This window comes from Callionymus lyra, chromosome 5 (genome assembly GCF_982586985.1).
Source record: "Callionymus lyra chromosome 5, fCalLyr1.hap1.1, whole genome shotgun sequence".
Taxonomy (NCBI): domain Eukaryota; kingdom Metazoa; phylum Chordata; class Actinopteri; order Syngnathiformes; family Callionymidae; genus Callionymus; species Callionymus lyra.
Window position 1 is genome coordinate 3,815,486 of NC_141822.1, and position 20,006 is coordinate 3,835,491.

At 34.0% G+C, this 20,006-nt stretch overlaps 1 protein-coding gene across 6 annotated transcripts in view; it reads left to right on the forward strand.

The window, feature by feature from the left end:
* Window positions 1-9,471: 9,471 nt before the first annotated feature.
* cplane1 (ciliogenesis and planar polarity effector 1) overlaps window positions 9,472-20,006 on the forward strand; it is a 57,134-nt gene continuing 46,599 nt past the window's right edge. For all 6 annotated transcript variants that reach the window (XM_087790522.1, XM_087790527.1, XM_087790525.1 and 3 more), the window contains exons 1-11: window positions 9,472-9,557; window positions 9,777-9,927; window positions 11,094-11,229; window positions 11,304-11,423; window positions 13,224-13,456; window positions 13,517-13,620; window positions 13,677-13,824; window positions 13,915-14,018; window positions 15,421-15,603; window positions 15,662-15,911; window positions 18,223-18,408. In XM_087790522.1, the coding sequence (XP_087646648.1) occupies window positions 9,847-9,927; window positions 11,094-11,229; window positions 11,304-11,423; window positions 13,224-13,456; window positions 13,517-13,620; window positions 13,677-13,824; window positions 13,915-14,018; window positions 15,421-15,603; window positions 15,662-15,911; window positions 18,223-18,408 (1,545 nt within the window). In that variant the 5' untranslated portion in view covers window positions 9,472-9,557; window positions 9,777-9,846. The remainder of the gene's footprint in view (window positions 9,558-9,776; window positions 9,928-11,093; window positions 11,230-11,303; window positions 11,424-13,223; window positions 13,457-13,516; window positions 13,621-13,676; window positions 13,825-13,914; window positions 14,019-15,420; window positions 15,604-15,661; window positions 15,912-18,222; window positions 18,409-20,006) is intronic.

Genomic DNA, 20,006 nt, shown 5'->3' on the forward strand with positions numbered 1-20,006 from the left:
TGACCCTGAATCGTGACACGTATCAACACATTCTTGCACCTGTACACACAACTACACACACACTTGAGTAGATACTTTGATACTAATACTCTGATGGTAAACGCCAGAGATGTCGTGTCGACTCCACGTGACCCGGCAGCAGCACCAGAGATGATGGAGTGTTTCTCCTGACAGCTCCCTCACTGTCATTTCTCAGCATGAAGGGCTGCAGACAGCAAACGAGGTTACCATGACGACCGATGTCCTCATATCGAACAGAGGAGTCGAGACGAGATACTTCTGTCCTTAATTATATTGTTGCTTCACTTTATTGGATATAAACAAAATGTCAATTTCAAGCGTGTCCTTGAGGGCGTCGCACAGACACGGCAGGATGTTGATGCAAGTATTTCTCTGGATATACACTAGAACTTTATTATTATTACTGTGTTATTGTTGTTTATCTACTGTTTCCTGTTGTCATGATTATTTGTTGCTACTTTATTATTGCTATTTTATTAAGGTTTTACTATAGTTTTTATTGTCTATAATCTTTGCTTTTATTCATATGTAATTATTAGTTTTATTGTCTATAATAATCATTTTTATCACTATTTTATGATTGTGTTTATTGTCTATTATCATTGTTTTTCATTACTATTTTATTACTTTGTACTTATTGTTATTATTTGTTACCATTTCATTTCATATGGTAATAGTATGTCTATCAATTTAACTAGTGTTTCTTGCCTTTAATCTTTATTTTGTATTAGTAAGTGATTTTTTTTTATATAGCGCTTTTCCAGACCAGGGTCACAAAGCGCTTAAACAATCAAAACAATATTCAATAAAGTATATACTTAAAAGATTATTTTATTTTATCAGGAGTTTCCGCTTAAATTATTATAATTTATTACTATTTTATGATCGTTTTTGTTTATTGTCATTATTTTCCATTACTGTTTTATTTTATTGTGTATTATCCATTAGTATTTATGACTATGTTATTCTAGTTTTTATTGTGTATTATCCATTAGTATTCATGACTATGTTATTCTAGTTTTTATTGTGTATTATCCATTAGTATTTATGACTATGTTATTCTAGTTTTTATTGTGTATTATCCATTAGTATTCATGACTATGTTATTCTAGTTTTTATTGTGTATTATCCATTAGTATTTATGACTAAGTTATTCTAGTTTTTATTGTGTATTATCCATTAGTATTTATGACTATGTTATTCTAGTTTTTATTGTGTATTATCCATTAGTATTTATGACTATGTTATTCTAGTTTTTATTGTGTATTATCCATTAGTATTTATGACTAAGTTATTCTAGTTTTTATTGTGTATTATCCATTAGTATTTATGACTATGTTATTCTAGTTTTTATTGTGTATTATCCATTAGTATTTATGACTATGTTATTCTAGTTTTTATTGTGTATTATCCATTAGTATTTATGACTATGTTATTCTAGTTTTTATTGTGTATTATCCATTAGTATTTATGACTATGTTATTCTAGTTTTTATTGTGTATTATCCATTAGTATTCATGACTATGTTATTCTAGTTTTTATTGTGTATTATCCATTAGTATTTATGACAATGTTATTCTAGTTTTTATTGTGTATTATCCATTAGTATTTATGACTATGTTATTCTAGTTTTTATTGTGTATTATCCATTAGTATTTATGACTATGTTATTCTAGTTTTTATTGTGTATTATCCATTAGTATTTATGACTATGTTATTCTAGTTTTTATTGTGTATTATCCATTAGTATTTATGACTATGTTATTCTAGTTTTTATAGTGTATTATCCATTAGTATTTATGACTATGTTATTCTAGTTTTTATTGTGTATTATCCATTAGTATTTATGACTATGTTATTCTAGTTTTTATTGTATATTATCCATTATTATTTATGACTATGTTATTCTAGTTTTTATTGTGTATTATCCATTAGTATTTATGACTATGTTATTCTAGTTTTTATTGTATATTATCCATTAGTATTTATGACTATGTTATTCTAGTTTTTATTGTGTCTTATCCATTAGTATTTATGACTATGTTATTCTAGTTTTTATTGTGTATTATCCATTAGTATTTATGACTATGTTATTCTAGTTTTTATTGTGTATTATCCATTAGTATTTATGACTATGTTATTCTAGTTTTTATTGTGTATTATCCATTAGTATTCATGACTATGTTATTCTAGTTTTTATTGTGTATTATCCATTATTATTTATTACCATGTTATGATTGTTTTTATTGTGTATTATCCATTAGTATTCATGACTATGTTATTCTAGTTTTTATTGTGTATTATCCATTGTTATTTATTACCATGTTATGATTGTTTTTATTGTGTATTACCCATTATTATTTATTACTTTGTTATAATTGTTTTTATTATCCATTATAATGTATTACTTATCTTTTCAAAGGCTTCAGTGGGTTTTTGTAGTAGTTGTTGAAATTGGCATTTATACCTTCAAAAGCTACGTAAACATACATTTTGGATGAAGATGATATATATATATATGATGTATACGTGTATTTGTACATGGATGCAAAAATATATTTATACCATGTACACGTGTATTTTGACATGGATGCACAAATATATTTATACCACGTTTACGTGTATTTGTACATGGTTGCGCAAATATATTTTTACCATGTACACGTGTATTTGTACATGGATGCACAAATATATTTATACCATGTACATGTGTATTTGTACATGTTTGAGTACTCTTCGGGCTCCAGTGGTTCTGGTTCTGGCAGTAATAAAGTGATGTATTGATGTATATTTATAACATGTATTTGTACATGTTTGAGTACTGGTCGGGCTCCAGTGGTTCTGGTTCTGACAGTAATAAAGTGATGTATTGATGTATATTTATACCATGTATTTGTACATGTTTGAGTACTGGTCGGGCTCCAGTGGTTCTGGTTCTGACAGTAATAAAGTGATGTATATTTATACCATGTATTTGTACATGTTTGAGTACTGGTCGGGCTCCAGTGGTTCTGGTTCTGACAGTAATAAAGTCATGTTTTGATGTATATTTATACCATGTATTTGTACATGTTTGAGTACTGGTCGGGCTCCAGTGGTTCTGGTTCTGACAGTAATAAAGTCATGTATTGATGTATATTTATACCATGTATTTGTACATGTTTGAGTACTGGTCGGGCTCCAGTGGTTCTGGTTCTGACAGTAATAAAGTGATGAATATTTATACCATGTATTTGTAGATGTTTGAGTACTGGTCGGGCTCCACTGGTTCTGGTTCTGACAGTAATAAAGTCATGTATTGATGTATATTTATACCATGTATTTGTACATGTTTGAGTACTGGTCGGGCTCCAGTGGTTCTGGTTCTGACAGTAATAAAGTCATGTATTGATGTATATTTATACCATGTATTTGTACATGTTTGAGTACTGGTCAGGCTCCAGTGGTTCTGGTTCTGACAGTAATAAAGTCATGTATTGATGTATATTTATACCATGTATTTGTACATGTTTGAGTACTGGTCGGGCTCCAGTGGTTCTTGTTCTGACAGTAATAAAGTGATGTATTGATGTATATTTATAACATGTATTTGTACATGTTTGAGTACTGGTCGGGCTCCAGTGGTTCTGGTTCTGACAGTAATAAAGTCATGTATTGATGTATATTTATACCATGTATTTGTACATGTTTGAGTACTGGTCGGGCTCCAGTGGTTCTGGTTCTGACAGTAATAAAGTCATGTATTGATGTATATTTATACCATGTATTTGTACATGTTTGAGTACTGGTCGGGCTCCAGTGGTTCTGGTTCTGACAGTAATAAAGTGATGTATATTTATACCATGTATTTGTAGATGTTTGAGTACTGGTCGGGCTCCAGTGGTTCTGGTTCTGACAGTAATAAAGTGATGTATTGATGTATATTTATACCATGTATTTGTACATGTTTGAGTACTGGTCGGGCTCCAGTGGTTCTGGTTCTGACAGTAATAAAGTCATGTATTGATGTATATTTATACCATGTATTTGTACATGTTTGAGTACTGGTCGGGCTCCAGTGGTTCTGGTTCTGACAGTAATAAAGTCATGTATTGATGTATATTTATACCATGTATTTGTACATGTTTGAGTACTGGTCGGGCTCCAGTGGTTCTGGTTCTGACAGTAATAAAGTCATGTATTGATGTATATTTATACCATGTATTTGTACATGTTTGAGTACTGGTCGGGCTCCAGTGGTTCTGGTTCTGACAGTAATAAAGTGATGTATATTTATACCATGTATTTGTAGATGTTTGAGTACTGGTCGGGCTCCAGTGGTTCTGGTTCTGACAGTAATAAAGTGATGTATTGATGTATATTTATAACATGTATTTGTACATGTTTGAGTACTGGTCGGGCTCCAGTGGTTCTGGTTCTGACAGTAATAAAGTCATGTATTGATGTATATTTATACCATGTATTTGTACATGTTTGAGTACTGGTCGGGCTCCAGTGGTTCTGGTTCTGACAGTAATAAAGTCATGTATTGGTGTATATTTATACCATGTATTTGTACATGTTTGAGTACTGGTCGGGCTCTGGTTCTGACAGTAATAAAGTCATGTATTGATGTATATTTATACCATGTATTTGTACATGTTTGAGTACTGGTCGGGCTCCAGTGGTTCTGGTTCTGACAGTAATAAAGTCATGTATTGATGTATATTTATACCATGTATTTGTACATGTTTGAGTACTGGTCGGGCTCCAGTGGTTCTGGTTCTGACAGTAATAAAGTCATGTATTGATTTATATTTATACCATGTATTTGTACATGTTTGAGTACTGGTCGGGCTCCAGTGGTTCTGGTTCTGACAGTAATAAAGTGATGTATTGATGTATATTCATAACATGTATTTGTACATGTTTGAGTACTGGTCGGGCTCCAGTGGTTCTGGTTCTGACAGTAATAAAGTGATGTATATTTATACCATGTATTTGTACATGTTTGAGTACTGGTCGGGCTCCAGTGGTTCTGGTTCTGACAGTAATAAAGTCATGTATTGATGTATATTTATACCATGTATTTGTACATGTTTGAGTACTGGTCAGGCTCCAGTGGTTCTGGTTCTGACAGTAATAAAGTGATGTATATTTATACCATGTATTTGTACATGTTTGAGTACTGGTCGGGCTCCAGTGGTTCTGGTTCTGACAGTAATAAAGTGATGTATTGATGTATATTTATACCATGTATTTGTACATGTTTGAGTACTGGTCGGGCTCCAGTGGTTCTGGTTCTGACAGTAATAAAGTCATGTATTGATGTATATTTATACCATGTATTTGTACATGTTTGAGTACTGGTCGGGCTCCAGTGGTTCTGGTTCTGACAGTAATAAAGTCATGTATTGATGTATATTTATACCATGTATTTGTACATGTTTGAGTACTGGTCGGGCTCCAGTGGTTCTGGTTCTGACAGTAATAAAGTCATGTATTGATGTATATTTATACCATGTATTTGTACATGTTTGAGTACTGGTCGGGCTCCAGTGGTTCTGGTTCTGACAGTAATAAAGTCATGTATTGATGTATATTTATAACATGTATTTGTACATATTTGAGTACTGGTCGGGCACCAGTGGTTCTGGTTCTGACAGTAATTAAGTCATGTATTGATGTATATTTATACCATGTATTTGTACATGTTTGAGTACTGGTCGGGCTCCAGTAGTTCTGGTTCTGACAGTAATAAAGTGATGTATATTTATACCATGTATTTGTAGATGTTTGAGTACTGGTCGGGCTCCAGTGGTTCTGGTTCTGACAGTAATAAAGTCATGTATTGATGTATATTTATAACATGTATTTGTACATGTTTGAGTACTGGTCGGGCTCCAGTGGTTCTGGTTCTGACAGTAATAAAGTCATGTATTGATGTATATTTATACCATGTATTTGTACATGTTTGAGTACTGGTCGGGCTCCAGTGGTTCTGGTTCTGACAGTAATAAAGTCATGTATTGGTGTATATTTATACCATGTATTTGTACATGTTTGAGTACTGGTCGGGCTCTGGTTCTGACAGTAATAAAGTCATGTATTGATGTATATTTATACCATGTATTTGTACATGTTTGAGTACTGGTCGGGCTCCAGTGGTTCTGGTTCTGACAGTAATAAAGTCATGTATTGATGTATATTTATACCATGTATTTGTACATGTTTGAGTACTGGTCGGGCTCCAGTGGTTCTGGTTCTGACAGTAATAAAGTCATGTATTGATGTATATTTATAACATGTATTTGTACATGTTTGAGTACTGGTCGGGCTCCAGTGGTTCTGGTTCTGACAGTAATAAAGTGATGTATTGATGTATATTCATAACATGTATTTGTACATGTTTGAGTACTGGTCGGGCTCCAGTGGTTCTGGTTCTGACAGTAATAAAGTGATGTATATTTATACCATGTATTTGTACATGTTTGAGTACTGGTCGGGCTCCAGTGGTTCTGGTTCTGACAGTAATAAAGTCATGTATTGATGTATATTTATACCATGTATTTGTACATGTTTGAGTACTGGTCGGGCTCCAGTGGTTCTGGTTCTGACAGTAATAAAGTGATGTATATTTATACCATGTATTTGTACATGTTTGAGTACTGGTCGGGCTCCAGTGGTTCTGGTTCTGACAGTAATAAAGTCATGTATTGATGTATATTTATACCATGTATTTGTACATGTTTGAGTACTGGTCGGGCTCCAGTGGTTCTGGTTCTGACAGTAATAAAGTCATGTATTGATGTATATTTATACCATGTATTTGTACATGTTTGAGTACTGGTCGGGCTCCAGTGGTTCTGGTTCTGACAGTAATAAAGTCATGTATTGATGTATATTTATACCATGTATTTGTACATGTTTGAGTACTGGTCGGGCTCCAGTGGTTCTGGTTCTGACAGTAATAAAGTCATGTATTGATGTATATTTATACCATGTATTTGTACATGTTTGAGTACTGGTCGGGCTCCAGTGGTTCTGGTTCTGACAGTAATAAAGTGATGTATTGATGTATATTTATACCATGTATTTGTACATGTTTGAGTACTGGTCGGGCTCCAGTGGTTCTGGTTCTGACAGTAATAAAGTCATGTATTGATGTATATTTATACCATGTATTTGTACATGTTTGAGTACTGGTCGGGCTCCAGTGGTTCTGGTTCTGACAGTAATAAAGTCATGTATTAATGTATATTTATACCATGTATTTGTACATGTTTGAGTACTGGTCGGGCTCTAGTGGTTCTGGTTCTGACAGTAGTAAAGTCATGTATTGATGTATATTTATACCATGTATTTGTACATGTTTGAGTACTGGTCGGGCTCCAGTGGTTCTGGTTCTGACAGTAATAAAGTGATGTATTGATGTATATTTATACCATGTATTTGTACATGTTTGAGTACTGGTTGGGCTCCAGTGGTTCTGGTTCTGACAGTAATAAAGTCATGTATTGATGTATATTTATACCATGTATTTGTACATGTTTGAGTACTGGTCGGGCTCCAGTGGTTCTGGTTCTGACAGTAATAAAGTCATGTATTGATGTATATTTATACCATGTATTTGTACATGTTTGAGTACTGGTCGGGCTCCAGTGGTTCTGGTTCTGACAGTAATAAAGTCATGTATTGATGTATATTTATACCATGTATTTGTACATGTTTGAGTACTGGTCGGGCTCCAGTGGTTCTGGTTCTGACAGTAATAAAGTCATGTATTGATGTATATTTATACCGTGTATTTGTACATGTTTGAGTACTGGTCGGGCTCCAGTGGTTCTGGTTCTGACAGTAATAAAGTCATGTATTGATGTATATTTATACCATGTATTTGTACATGTTTGAGTACTGGTCGGGCTCCAGTGGTTCTGGTTCTGACAGTAATAAAGTCATGTATTGATGTATATTTATACCATGTATTTGTACATGTTTGAGTACTGGTCGGGCTCCAGTGGTTCTGGTTCTGACAGTAATAAAGTCATGTATTGATGTATATTTATACCATGTATTTGTACATGTTTGAGTACTGGTCGGGCTCCAGTGGTTCTGGTTCTGACAGTAATAAACTGATGTATTGATGTATATTTATACCATGTATTTGTACATGTTTGAGTACTGGTCGGGCTCCAGTGGTTCTGGTTCTGACAGTAATAAAGTCATGTATTGATGTATATTTATACCATGTATTTGTACATGTTTGAGTACTGGTCGGGCTCCAGTGGTTCTGGTTCTGACAGTAATAAAGTGCTCCATCTGCACCTGACAGGCTCGAGCAAATGAGCCAATTAAGGCTCAGTGAAGACTCGTCTTCTACCTATTGGCAGTAACAGCTGCATCTCCATCACCATGAAAGGAGCGACTGCAAGGGTAATTAAATACCCACGGGGTCCGAGGGGCAAATCTAATCACTCCCACTTCCAGGCCCATCACAGGATATCGCTCAAGGGCTCACGGAGCGACATGGATGACGAACGGTGGAGAGTCTGTGCAAGATTCTAATAAGATGTTGACATTTACAAGGAGGAACCAGAGACAAAAGAACAAGAGTCACATCATTTACAGATGAACCTCCATGAAGGGACCGGATGGCTTCAGGTCAAACACACTTGTGAGGAACGGCGCCACCTAGAGGCTGGAAAAGATACTATAGTTTCATTCCATCTGTTTATGACGTATCTTTGGATGTATTTCTGTGTTGTAAGTATATATAATGGTTACATTTTAAATATTGAAACTTAGAATTACTTAATTGAACGTTTTTTTGTATAATTATATACATATATATTTAAGTATTCGATAAAATTAACCAATCGAAATAAACCCTAATAATTTCAATTATTTTAAAATTATTGGAGTTTGATAATCTAGTTGCAATATTTGCAAAAATAAATCCAATATTTAATTTTAATTCGTAGTCTTTTAAATTCAAAAATAAATTGTTATGTAGAATAATAGCGAAATCTTACCAGACCAAGTTTAAATATAAATAGTAATAATAAAACAATATATAAATATTTTCAATTATTAAATCCAACTGTTTCAAAAACAACTAAATATTTGTATTGGTATTTCTTATTCATAAGCACTGAAATAACAAGGTGGATTTCTATTGGTATTAATAAAATTACGTTTTTATTTTTGAAGTATTTCATCCAATTATCTTAAAGAAAGTAAATTCATGATTTGCTTTTTACATTTAAATGTTTATAATTGCTGTTAATGTACTTATAATACGTATAAAGGGGAAATCTGGAGCCATTTGTCGAGATATTGTTGACATCAAATACATATTTTATTTTGTTATTCTTGTCTTTAGTTCTTTTACGTTTCTACGGCAACGACGAAGCTTCCTCGCAAAGGATCATGGGAAGGAATCCTGGCTCCTGCTGCGGAGGGAGTTTCGAACCATATTCTCTTATTACTGGCAATAAAAGCCTTTACGTCGTTTTAATATCAACACGTTATGCGACTGGAAGATTCACGTGTTAACAGTGAGAACTAAATTAATATTTATTGATGTTTTTCTCATTTATTGTGTTTATCGAGTGGCGAGTTAGCTTTGTGGCTAATGCTAGTCAACAGAAAAGATGGAGACTCGCTTTATTTCCATTTGTTTTAGTTTGTTTACGTGTCTGAAGCGAGAACCTGCGTTTATAGTATTTAATACTGTATTTAAAATATGTAATGTAGGCTATTGTTGTGTCTTACAGGTGCTGCTCATCCCCACCACTGTTTCCTCGATGCATATTTGTAAAGAAAAGGTCTTTTTAAACCTTCAAGATGGATTTACCTCTAGAAGTTGTTCTGTCCTCCAGCATCAAAAGAAAGAAACCATGGCCACGGTTCTGTTGGCTCGGTCGGGTAAGGAGAAGAAACATCTTGAAACTTGAATGTTGAGAAGTCAAACACGTTAGAAAAAACAAGTATACTCAAGTGTACTGACTGTACTTATTTTAAAACAGTATTTAAGTCGTATTGTTGAAGTTTACTTTGAGACACTATATTTTAAAATAACACACTGATATATACTTTATAAAATGTACGTCAAGTATACTATACCGTACTGACTATACTTATTTTAAACTAGTATTTAATTCGTATTGTTGAAGTTTACTTTGGGATACTATACTTTAAAGTAGCACACTGTTATATACCTTATAAAATGTAATTCAAGTATACTCAAGTGTACTGACTATACTTATTTTTAAACCAGTATTTAAGTCGTATTGTTGAAGTTTACTTTGAGACACTATATTTTAAAATAACACACTGATATATACTTTATAAAATGTACTTCAAGTATACTCAAGTGTACTGACTATACTTATTTTTAAACTAGTAATTAAGTTGTATCGTTGACGTTTTCTTTGAGACACTATACTTTAAAATACTACACTGATATATACTTTATAAAATGTACTTTAAGTACAGTACTTTTTTCTTTAGGTAACTTTATTATTGTGGTGATCCAGAAGTTAACCAAGGATTATGGGAGTTGGTGATGGACGGCAGAAAAAAGTCTTTAGGTGTTTTTGTTAGTGTTATATACACACATTTTCTTTGAGGTATTAAGGTTAGGTAGAAGTTTATTGATTGAAATTGATTGAAATTTACACGATTATAAATCTGCATCTTCATGTAGTGCTAGAGTTCAGGTTCACGGCAAATTGTTTGTGTTCTCATTACCTTTGTGTTCCTTAAAGTCAAACACACCAAAAAGAATTTAACCTTCCTTTTCTATTTGTCAAGTTCTAGTTCCTTTCTTAAGAGTTTGGCGTTTGAAAACTTGATGGTGTCCTTGTCTATGTTTTCTAATCTCGTATAGAGATGAGTCGACTGAAAGTAAACTTCTATAGACTTAAAATGTTCCAATTAAGTCTAGTGAAGTTTTAAGTTAGTTTACCTTTGAAACAGTTCAAATAGCTACTTACTATACATGTACTTATATTTAGGTACACCTAATAAAATAACCTTGGAGTATACTTTCTGCGAGAGTAACGTTGAGGTGACTGTTTGACGTGTCCCAGGAGAAGGAGTCCGTGTTCCTGTTGGACGACAAACGCATCAGTGAGATCAACATGGTGTCGGGTCAGACCAAGAAGAAGATGCCAAAACTTCACCCGTTGCTCAACAGAGTTGTAACCATGGCTTCTTCCCACAACGGTAGTGTCGTCCTTACAGTGTTACCTGTGTTACCTGTGTGTTAATAAATCATTTTTGTGTGGTTGTTTTTCCAGGCGTGTGGCTCTGTGGGCTGCTGAGCTCCGGCCAGATGTTCCTGTGGAACAGAGACAAAGACCTGCTGAAAACTGTGGCGTCTGCTTCAGAAGTATTTAGTGTCGCTGATGCCAACAAAGGTTCGTTTGTTTATTGAGTTTTTAATCACGTTGATGAATATCATGTCATGCTTAGAATTCAGCAGCATTAGATTAAAAAACTGGATAAAGTGGATGGATGGATGGATGGATGGATGGATGGATGGATGGATGGATGGATGGATGGATGGATGGATGGATGGATGGATGGATGGATGGATGGATGGATGGATGGATGGATGGATGGATGGATGGATGGATGGATGGATGGATGGATGGATGGATGGATGGATGGATGGATGGATGGTTGGAGGGAGGGATGGATGGATGGATGGTTGGTTGGTTGGATGGATGGATGGATGGATAGGTGGTTGGATGGATGGGTGGGTGGATGGATGGATGGGTGGGTGGATGGATGGATGGATGGATGGGTGGATGGATGGATGGATGGGTGGATGGATGGATGGGTGGTTGGAGGGATGGATGGATGGATGAATAATGGATGGAGGAATGGATGAATGATGGATGGATGGATGGATGGATGGTTGGATGGATGGATGGATGGATGGATGGATGGATGGATGGATGGTTGGATGGATGGATGGATGGATGGATAGGTGGTTGGATGGATGGGTGGGTGGATGGATGGATGGATGGATGGATGGGTGGATGGATGGATGGGTGGATGGATGGATGGATGGGTGGATGGATGGATGGATGGATGGATGGTTGGATGGATGGATGGATGGATGGATGAATAATGGATGGAGGAATGGATGAATGATGGTGGGAGGGAAGGAGGGACATAATATAAAATCAAAATATTTAGATTATAATGTTGCTCATTCTCATTAAAGTTTGAACAATAAAATTCCTGTAATAAACAGGGTTTCCTGTAGATTATTGAGTCTTAAAAGCCATTAAATCAATTAAATTAAATTTAAGGCATTTAAGTGACCTAGAGCAGAACCAGGCGACCAGTACATCGTGTAAACATTTTGAGGTTTTAGATTTTAGGAAGGTTTTTCAGTGGATATATATATATTATTTCCAATAATAATTTTGTAAATGTTATACATTTTTTATTTGAATTTTGGCTGATTTTCTAGTTGGTCTTAAATTTAATTTGAATGGTATATAAAGAGTCTTGAATTTAACTTGCAGTTAAACCTTGTGTCAGAGTCGAGGTGAACGACCTCCATCACTGCACATGTATTTATGGAAGTCAGGGAGGTCGTAAGGGATACCACAAACACATTTGTTTACAAGCTCACTGGTCACCTTGACCCAGAGACAACACAAGGGATACCACACACGCATTTGTTTTCAAGCTTACGGGTCACCTTGACCCAGAGATGACACAATAGATACCACAAACCCATTTGTTTTCAAGCTTACGGGTCACCTTGACCCCGAGACAACACAAGGGATACCACAAACAATTTTGTTTTCAAGCTTACAGGTCACCTCGACCCAGAGACAACACAAGGGATACCACAGACACATTAGTTTTCAAGCTTACGGGTCACCTTGACCCAGAGACAACACAAGGGATACCACAAACACATTAGTTTTCAAGCTTACGGGTCACCTTGACCCAGAGACAACACAAGGGGTTACCACAAACACTTTTTTTTCAGGCCACTGGGTCACCTTGACCCTGAGACAACACAAGGGATACCACAAACACATTTTTTTTCAGGCCACTGGGTCACCTTGACCCAGAGATAACACAAGGGATACCACAAACACATTTTTTTTCAGGCCACTGGGTCACCTTGACCCTGAGACAACACAAGGGTTAAGATGATTTTGAACTCTTCGTCGATCTTCTTCCAACAGACGCTCCGACGCGACTGAACCTCCAGGTCTCCGGAGACGCCAGGCGTGTGATCCTGGTCGTCACAGCAGGTCAGGTCCTCCTGTGGGAGTGCGACGACCTCGGGGACGTGTCCAGGCCTGGTGATGAAGCCATCAAGGGCCGCTGGGCTCACATCCTGCCCCTGCAGGAGACCCTTCTGCCGGTTCCTCAGAGTAAAGACGCGTCCAACCACACCATGTTCGTGACGACAGAGGTTTGTTCGCTTTAAACACTTAAAAATGTTTTTTTTTTTTAAATGACTTCTTCCACGCAGACACTCGGACTCGCCTGCTTGTCAGCGTTTGTCTTCACGTCAGGACAGCAACTTGTTGTAACGTTCCTCCAAATCCAGTGGGAGGAGAATCACTTGAGTTCAGGGTAAACGAAGGACTCGATCGTTTGTGAGACCAGGAGTGACTTTCTCTTCTCTTCAGGTTCAGTGTACGATGGGCCACCAAGACTCAATCCCTGCCACACCTCAGTCCTCCCTGCCAGCCCGTGAAGTCCAGAGGAGCCTTGGTGCCGGCGTTCTCTCCGGACGGAGGTCTTCTGGCAGTTGTTCTCAACCAGAGACGGCCTATGGTTGGAGTCTAACTCATGTTAAATTGATTTGATTCAGCAGGTCTGTCACCGGAGAAATCATTAAAATGCTATATTATATAATTATTCCAGGCGACGATGGTTCTGTTCGTGAGCACACACAATCTCGTCTCCACCTCCAGCAGTCTGGGAGGATGTGGGAGTAAAACCGAAGATATTCCCTCCAAGTATATCAGGTACAGTAAGAACTTATGTTATATGGAAGCTAAACATGTTATTTACTTTATACATAAATTCATTTTCATTGATTGATTCATAAATGTCTTATTCTTCCATCATTGGGGACATTTGAATAGTCACAGCAGTTCATAAAAACATTATAATGTACATAAACATTACATCATCCCTTGTGTTGTCTCTGGGTCATGGTGACCTGAAGGCCCCGAAAACAAATTGCATTTGTGGTATCCCTTGTGTTGTAGATATATGGATGGATGGATGGATGGATGGATGGATGGATGGATGGATGGATAGATCCATAGATAGATAGATGGATAGATCCATAGTTGGATAGATGGATGATGGATATATGGATGGATGGATATATGGATGGATGGATGGATGATTGATATATGGATGGATAGATGGATGGATGGATGGATGGATGATTGATATATGGATGGATGGATGGATGGATCCATAGACGGATGGATGATTGATATATGGATGGATGATTGATATATGGATGGATGATTGATATATGGATGGATAGATGGATGGATGGATGATGGATGATGGATGATGGATGGATGGATGATGGATGGATGGATGGATGGATGGATGATTGATATATGGATGGATGGATGGATGGATGGATCCATAGACGGATGGATGATTGATATATGGATGGATGATTGATATATGGATGGATGATTGATATATGGATGGATAGATGGATGGATGGATGATGGATGATGGATGGATGATGGATGATGGATGATGGATGATGGATGATGATGGATGGATGGATGGATGGATGGATAGATGGATTGATGGATGGATGATGGATGGATGAATGGATGGATGGATGGATGGATGGATCGATCCATGGATGGATGGATAGATGGATTGATGGATGGATGATGGATGATGGATGGATAAATGTATAGATAGATGGATGGATGGATGGATGATTGATTGATATATGGATGGATGGATAGATAGATGGATGGATGGATGGATGGAAGGATAGATTGATCGATCCATGGATGGATGGATAGTTGGATGGATGGATGGATGGATAAAACAAGGTTAAGATAAACTGTACACATATTTAAAATAATATTTTAAAAAGTCAATCATAACAACTATACAAATAAGGTAAGGTAAGGTAAAACTTTATTGAAATTGTTTAAATACTTAAACATACATGCTTTATACATAAAATATTAATAAATTATGGTACTTTAAGAAGATAATACAATAAAATGAACACAATGATTAATACATCAAATAAAACAACAACAATAAACAGTAGTACATGACATTGGAGTATAAAGTGGACTCACTTAATATTTAAATAAAATGTGATTTAAAAATGTTTAGAATAACAAAGTTTTCAAATCAATACTCCTTCAGGTCGTACTGGGTTGGCAGCGTGAGCTGGTCTCCTGACGGTCTCCTCCTGGCCTGTGTCCTCAAGAGAGGGTCTCTGCTGATGGTGGCTCGTCTGGGGGGTCTCCTCACGCTCAGCAGCTCCGGCTGCAGCGTCGACTTCGGACCGGCACAGTTCCTGCCTCTGCACCCGCTGGTCACCTACAGGTGTGTTCGCCCAGAAGAAGGTCAAGGTCACGAGGAGCCTCACCTCACCTCTCTCCAGGCCCCCGATGACCGCCGGGAACCTGGAGGACTCGCTGTCCAGCTCCAGCCTCTCGGCTCGTGACAGCATGAGGCAGAGGTACTCGGTGACCTGGCATCCACGGCTGCAGTACTTCATCGTGTCCGACGGATACATGGCTACGCTGCTGCGGCTCAGAAGGAACACGTCGCCGGCTCGGCTGCTCACCTCGCTCCTGAAGGACGTCCACAAGGACCTGGAGAAGACCAGCCTGGTCCTCGATACATCCCAGGTGGAAAATACCTTCAGAGAAATCATCACCAAATCACACGACTTTTATGATAGTACCAACAAGAGTATGCAGATCAAATACTTTTTTTTTTAATTATCGCAATTAGAATATTGAACTTGATAGTTTTACATATTTATTTTTAAAATTTAGTTATTCTATATAAAAAAACAAACATTTCCATTTACAAATGATAAAATTGTTCAATTAATTATTTCATTATTTGTTTTAATACAATAAACCATAATAAATAATTATAAAATGATCAATCATAACAACTCAATAAATATTAATAAATAATGATACTTTAAAAATGATTAATACATTAAATAAAACGACGTTGGAGTATAAAGCACTTAATTAAATTAATTAGAATATTAAACTTGATAGTTTTACACATTTATTTTTATAATTCAATTATTCTATTAAAAAAACAAATAATTTCCATTTACAAATAATTACATTTTTCTATTAATACAGATGAAACCGTTGATTAATTATTACATTATTTGTTTTAATAGAATAAACCATAATAAATAATTATAAAATGATCAATCATAACAACTAAATAAATATTAATAAATAATGATACTTTAAAAAATGCTTAATACATTAAATAAAATGACAACAATAAACAGTAGTACATGACATTATATTATTATTATTATTATTATTTTTATTATAGTATAAAGCACTTAATTAAATTAATTACAATATTAAACTTGATAGTTTTACACATTTATTTTTAAATTCAATTATTCTATATATATAAAAAAACAACATTTCCATTTACAAATAATTACATTTTTCTATTAATACAGATGAAACCGTTGATTAATTATTACATTATTTGTTTTAATAGAATAAACCATAATAAATAATTATAAAATGATCAATCATAACAACTAAATAAATATTAATAAATAATGATACTTTAAAAAATGATTAATACATTAAATAAAACGACAACAATAAACAGTAGTACATGACATTATATTATTATTATTATTATTATTATTTTTATTATAGTATAAAGCACTTAATTAAATTAATTACAATATTAAACTTGATAGTTTTACACATTTATTTTTAAATTCAATTATTCTATATATAAAAAAACAACATTTACATTTACAAATAATTACATTTTTATATTAATACAGATGAAACCGTTCATTAATTATTACATTATTTGTTTTAATACAATAAACCATAATAAATAATTATAAAATGATCAATCATAACAACTAAATAAATATTAATAAATAATGATACTTTAAAAATGATTAATACATTAAATAAAACGACAACAATAAACAGTAGTACATGACATTATATTATTATTATTATTATTATTATTTTTATTATAGTATAAAGCACTTAATTAAATTAATTACAATATTAAACTTGATAGTTTTACACATTTATTTTTAAATTCAATTATTCTATATATATATATATATAGAAAAAACATTTCCATTTACAAATGATACAATTTTTCTATTAATACAGATGAAACCGTTGATTAATTATTACATTATTTGTTTTAATACAATAAACCATAATTAATAATTATAAAATGATCAATCATAACAACTCAATAAATATTAATAAATAATGATACTTTAAAAAATGCTTAATACATTAAATAAAATGACAACAATAAACAGTAGTACATGACATGATATTATTATTATTATTATTATTTTTATTATAATATAAAGCACTTAATTAAATTAATTACAATATTAAACTTGATAGTTTTACACATTTATTTTTAAATTCAATTATTCTATATATATAAAAAAACAACATTTCCATTTACAAATAATTACATTTTTATATTAATACAGATGAAACCGTTCATTAATTATTACATTATTTGTTTTAATACAATAAACCATAATAAATAATTATAAAATGATCAATCATAACAACTAAATAAATATTAATAAATAATGATACTTTAAAAATAATTAATACATTAAATAAAACGACAACAATAAACAGTAGTACATGACATTGGAGTATAAAGCACTTAATTAAATTATTAGAATATTAAACTTGATAGTTTTACACATTTCTTTTTAAAATTCAATTATTCTATATATAAAAAAAAACATTTCCATTTACAAATGATTATCAATTATTATTATTAATACAGATTAAAACGTTTATTAATGATTCAATTATTTGTTTTAATAGAATAAACATGTCAAACCATTGAATATTCCGATGTAAAAAATAAAGTTATGATCATACATAAATAATTCCCTGTGCAAGAGATCAATGACTGACATCAGCGGTTGAACAGATCTCCATGTGGAGAGATCTTGTGTCTTCGCTGCACATGGAGACCACGTCGAAGGAGTCGAGACCTTCTGTTCCGAACACAACAGGATCCATCTTCTCATCGACCGCAGACGGATCCGACCTCCCAGCGTTCCTGCAGGACCGGAGCACCTTCGGTGGCACGAAGGAGCTTTTGGAGAAAGTTCAGGTTCGTCAAAAGTGTATTTTGACACATTTTCACGCTCCTGCGATCGATGCAAACGTCACATACGTTCAGAAAAACAGTGAAATAAATAGTTGATTTAAACCCAAACACACAACACATTCATTCTTAAACCTTCTCTCATGCTTCCTTGAATCATAAAAGCCTGAAACGAAGTCATATGATTTCACTGGACTTTATTGAATTATGTTTCATATGCTTTGAGGAAACTCAAGATGTTCGTGCTGAGATATAATAATGTCTTTTATTCAGAGGCGCCATCGAGTGATTCCAGTGCCAGTCACCCATAAGCTTGAAAATATCCCTTGTGTTATCTCAGCGTCAAGGTGACCCAGTGGCCTGAAAACAAATGTGTTTGTGGTATCCCCTGTGTTGTCTCTGGGTCAAGGTATCCCGTATATATGTTCCTGCTCCAGATCAAATTCTCTTTTTATAAATATAATTATTTTGAAGTCGTGAAACTGTTTCAATAACATTTAACCAGTTAATCCAGTAGTTATTTTCTTGACCAATTCATCGGTTGTTAACCTTGAAAAACATAAAACATATCCGGTCAATTAATGTCAGTCAAGTTCATTTTTGAAGGAATTAATGAACTCATCAAGAAGAAAGAAAGGAAGACATTTATAATTCAAATTAAATTAAATTAAAAGTGTCTCTTTAAGTCACATCTTTATATAGATTCCAGTACTTATGAATACATTTAATTCATTTCTCATTAAAAATCAATTCATCATTTAATCAGTTATTCATTAGCTTTATTATATTGTATTTATTAAATCATTTTACTTAATGAATGAATAAATTAATGAATGCATTTATTTATATTTTTACAGAGCGTCACCTCATCTCTGTCGCCCCCTGACGTCAGCCTGTTGCACTACCATCGTTTTTAATTTATTAGTATTATTTAATTATTTAAATGAGTGAATATCAAATGAGAGGAATCAGTTCAACAAAATAATTTAATGCATTTTAGGGGGTTTTTATCCATTTTTCACTTGACAATATTAAATAATGTTATGTTCTATTTAGAAAAAATAAACATTAATCTGTAATTTTCTGTACCCATTAAATATAAAACATCGAGTGAGTTTGATTGTATTTTATAATTGAACGACAGTTTTATTTTTGGTTTCAAGTGAATTATTTCATATAAAGTCAAACACAGATATACTGTAAACCGATGTAAATGAGTTTGAAAGTCACTCACAGTGGGTTGAAGTTACTAACTTGAGCTTATATTAAGACATACAGTACACATATTAAAAATAATACCAAAAACAAAATTCTATTATAATCCCTATGAATCTATAATGAAATAAATACAATAATAATAATACATTAATAGAAATGAAAGTCCTAAATAAAACAAACCATAATAGATAAAAAATGATCAACAACAATAAACATTACTACACAGGCACAAACTACAGAAGTACAAAGGTGGGGAAGGAGTTAAAACACTAATTAAAAATATATATCATTGCTTTGACCAAGAGAAAGCACAAGGGATACCACAAACACATTTGTTTTCGGGCCTTCTGGGCCCCTTTGACCCTGTAATGACACAAGGGATACCA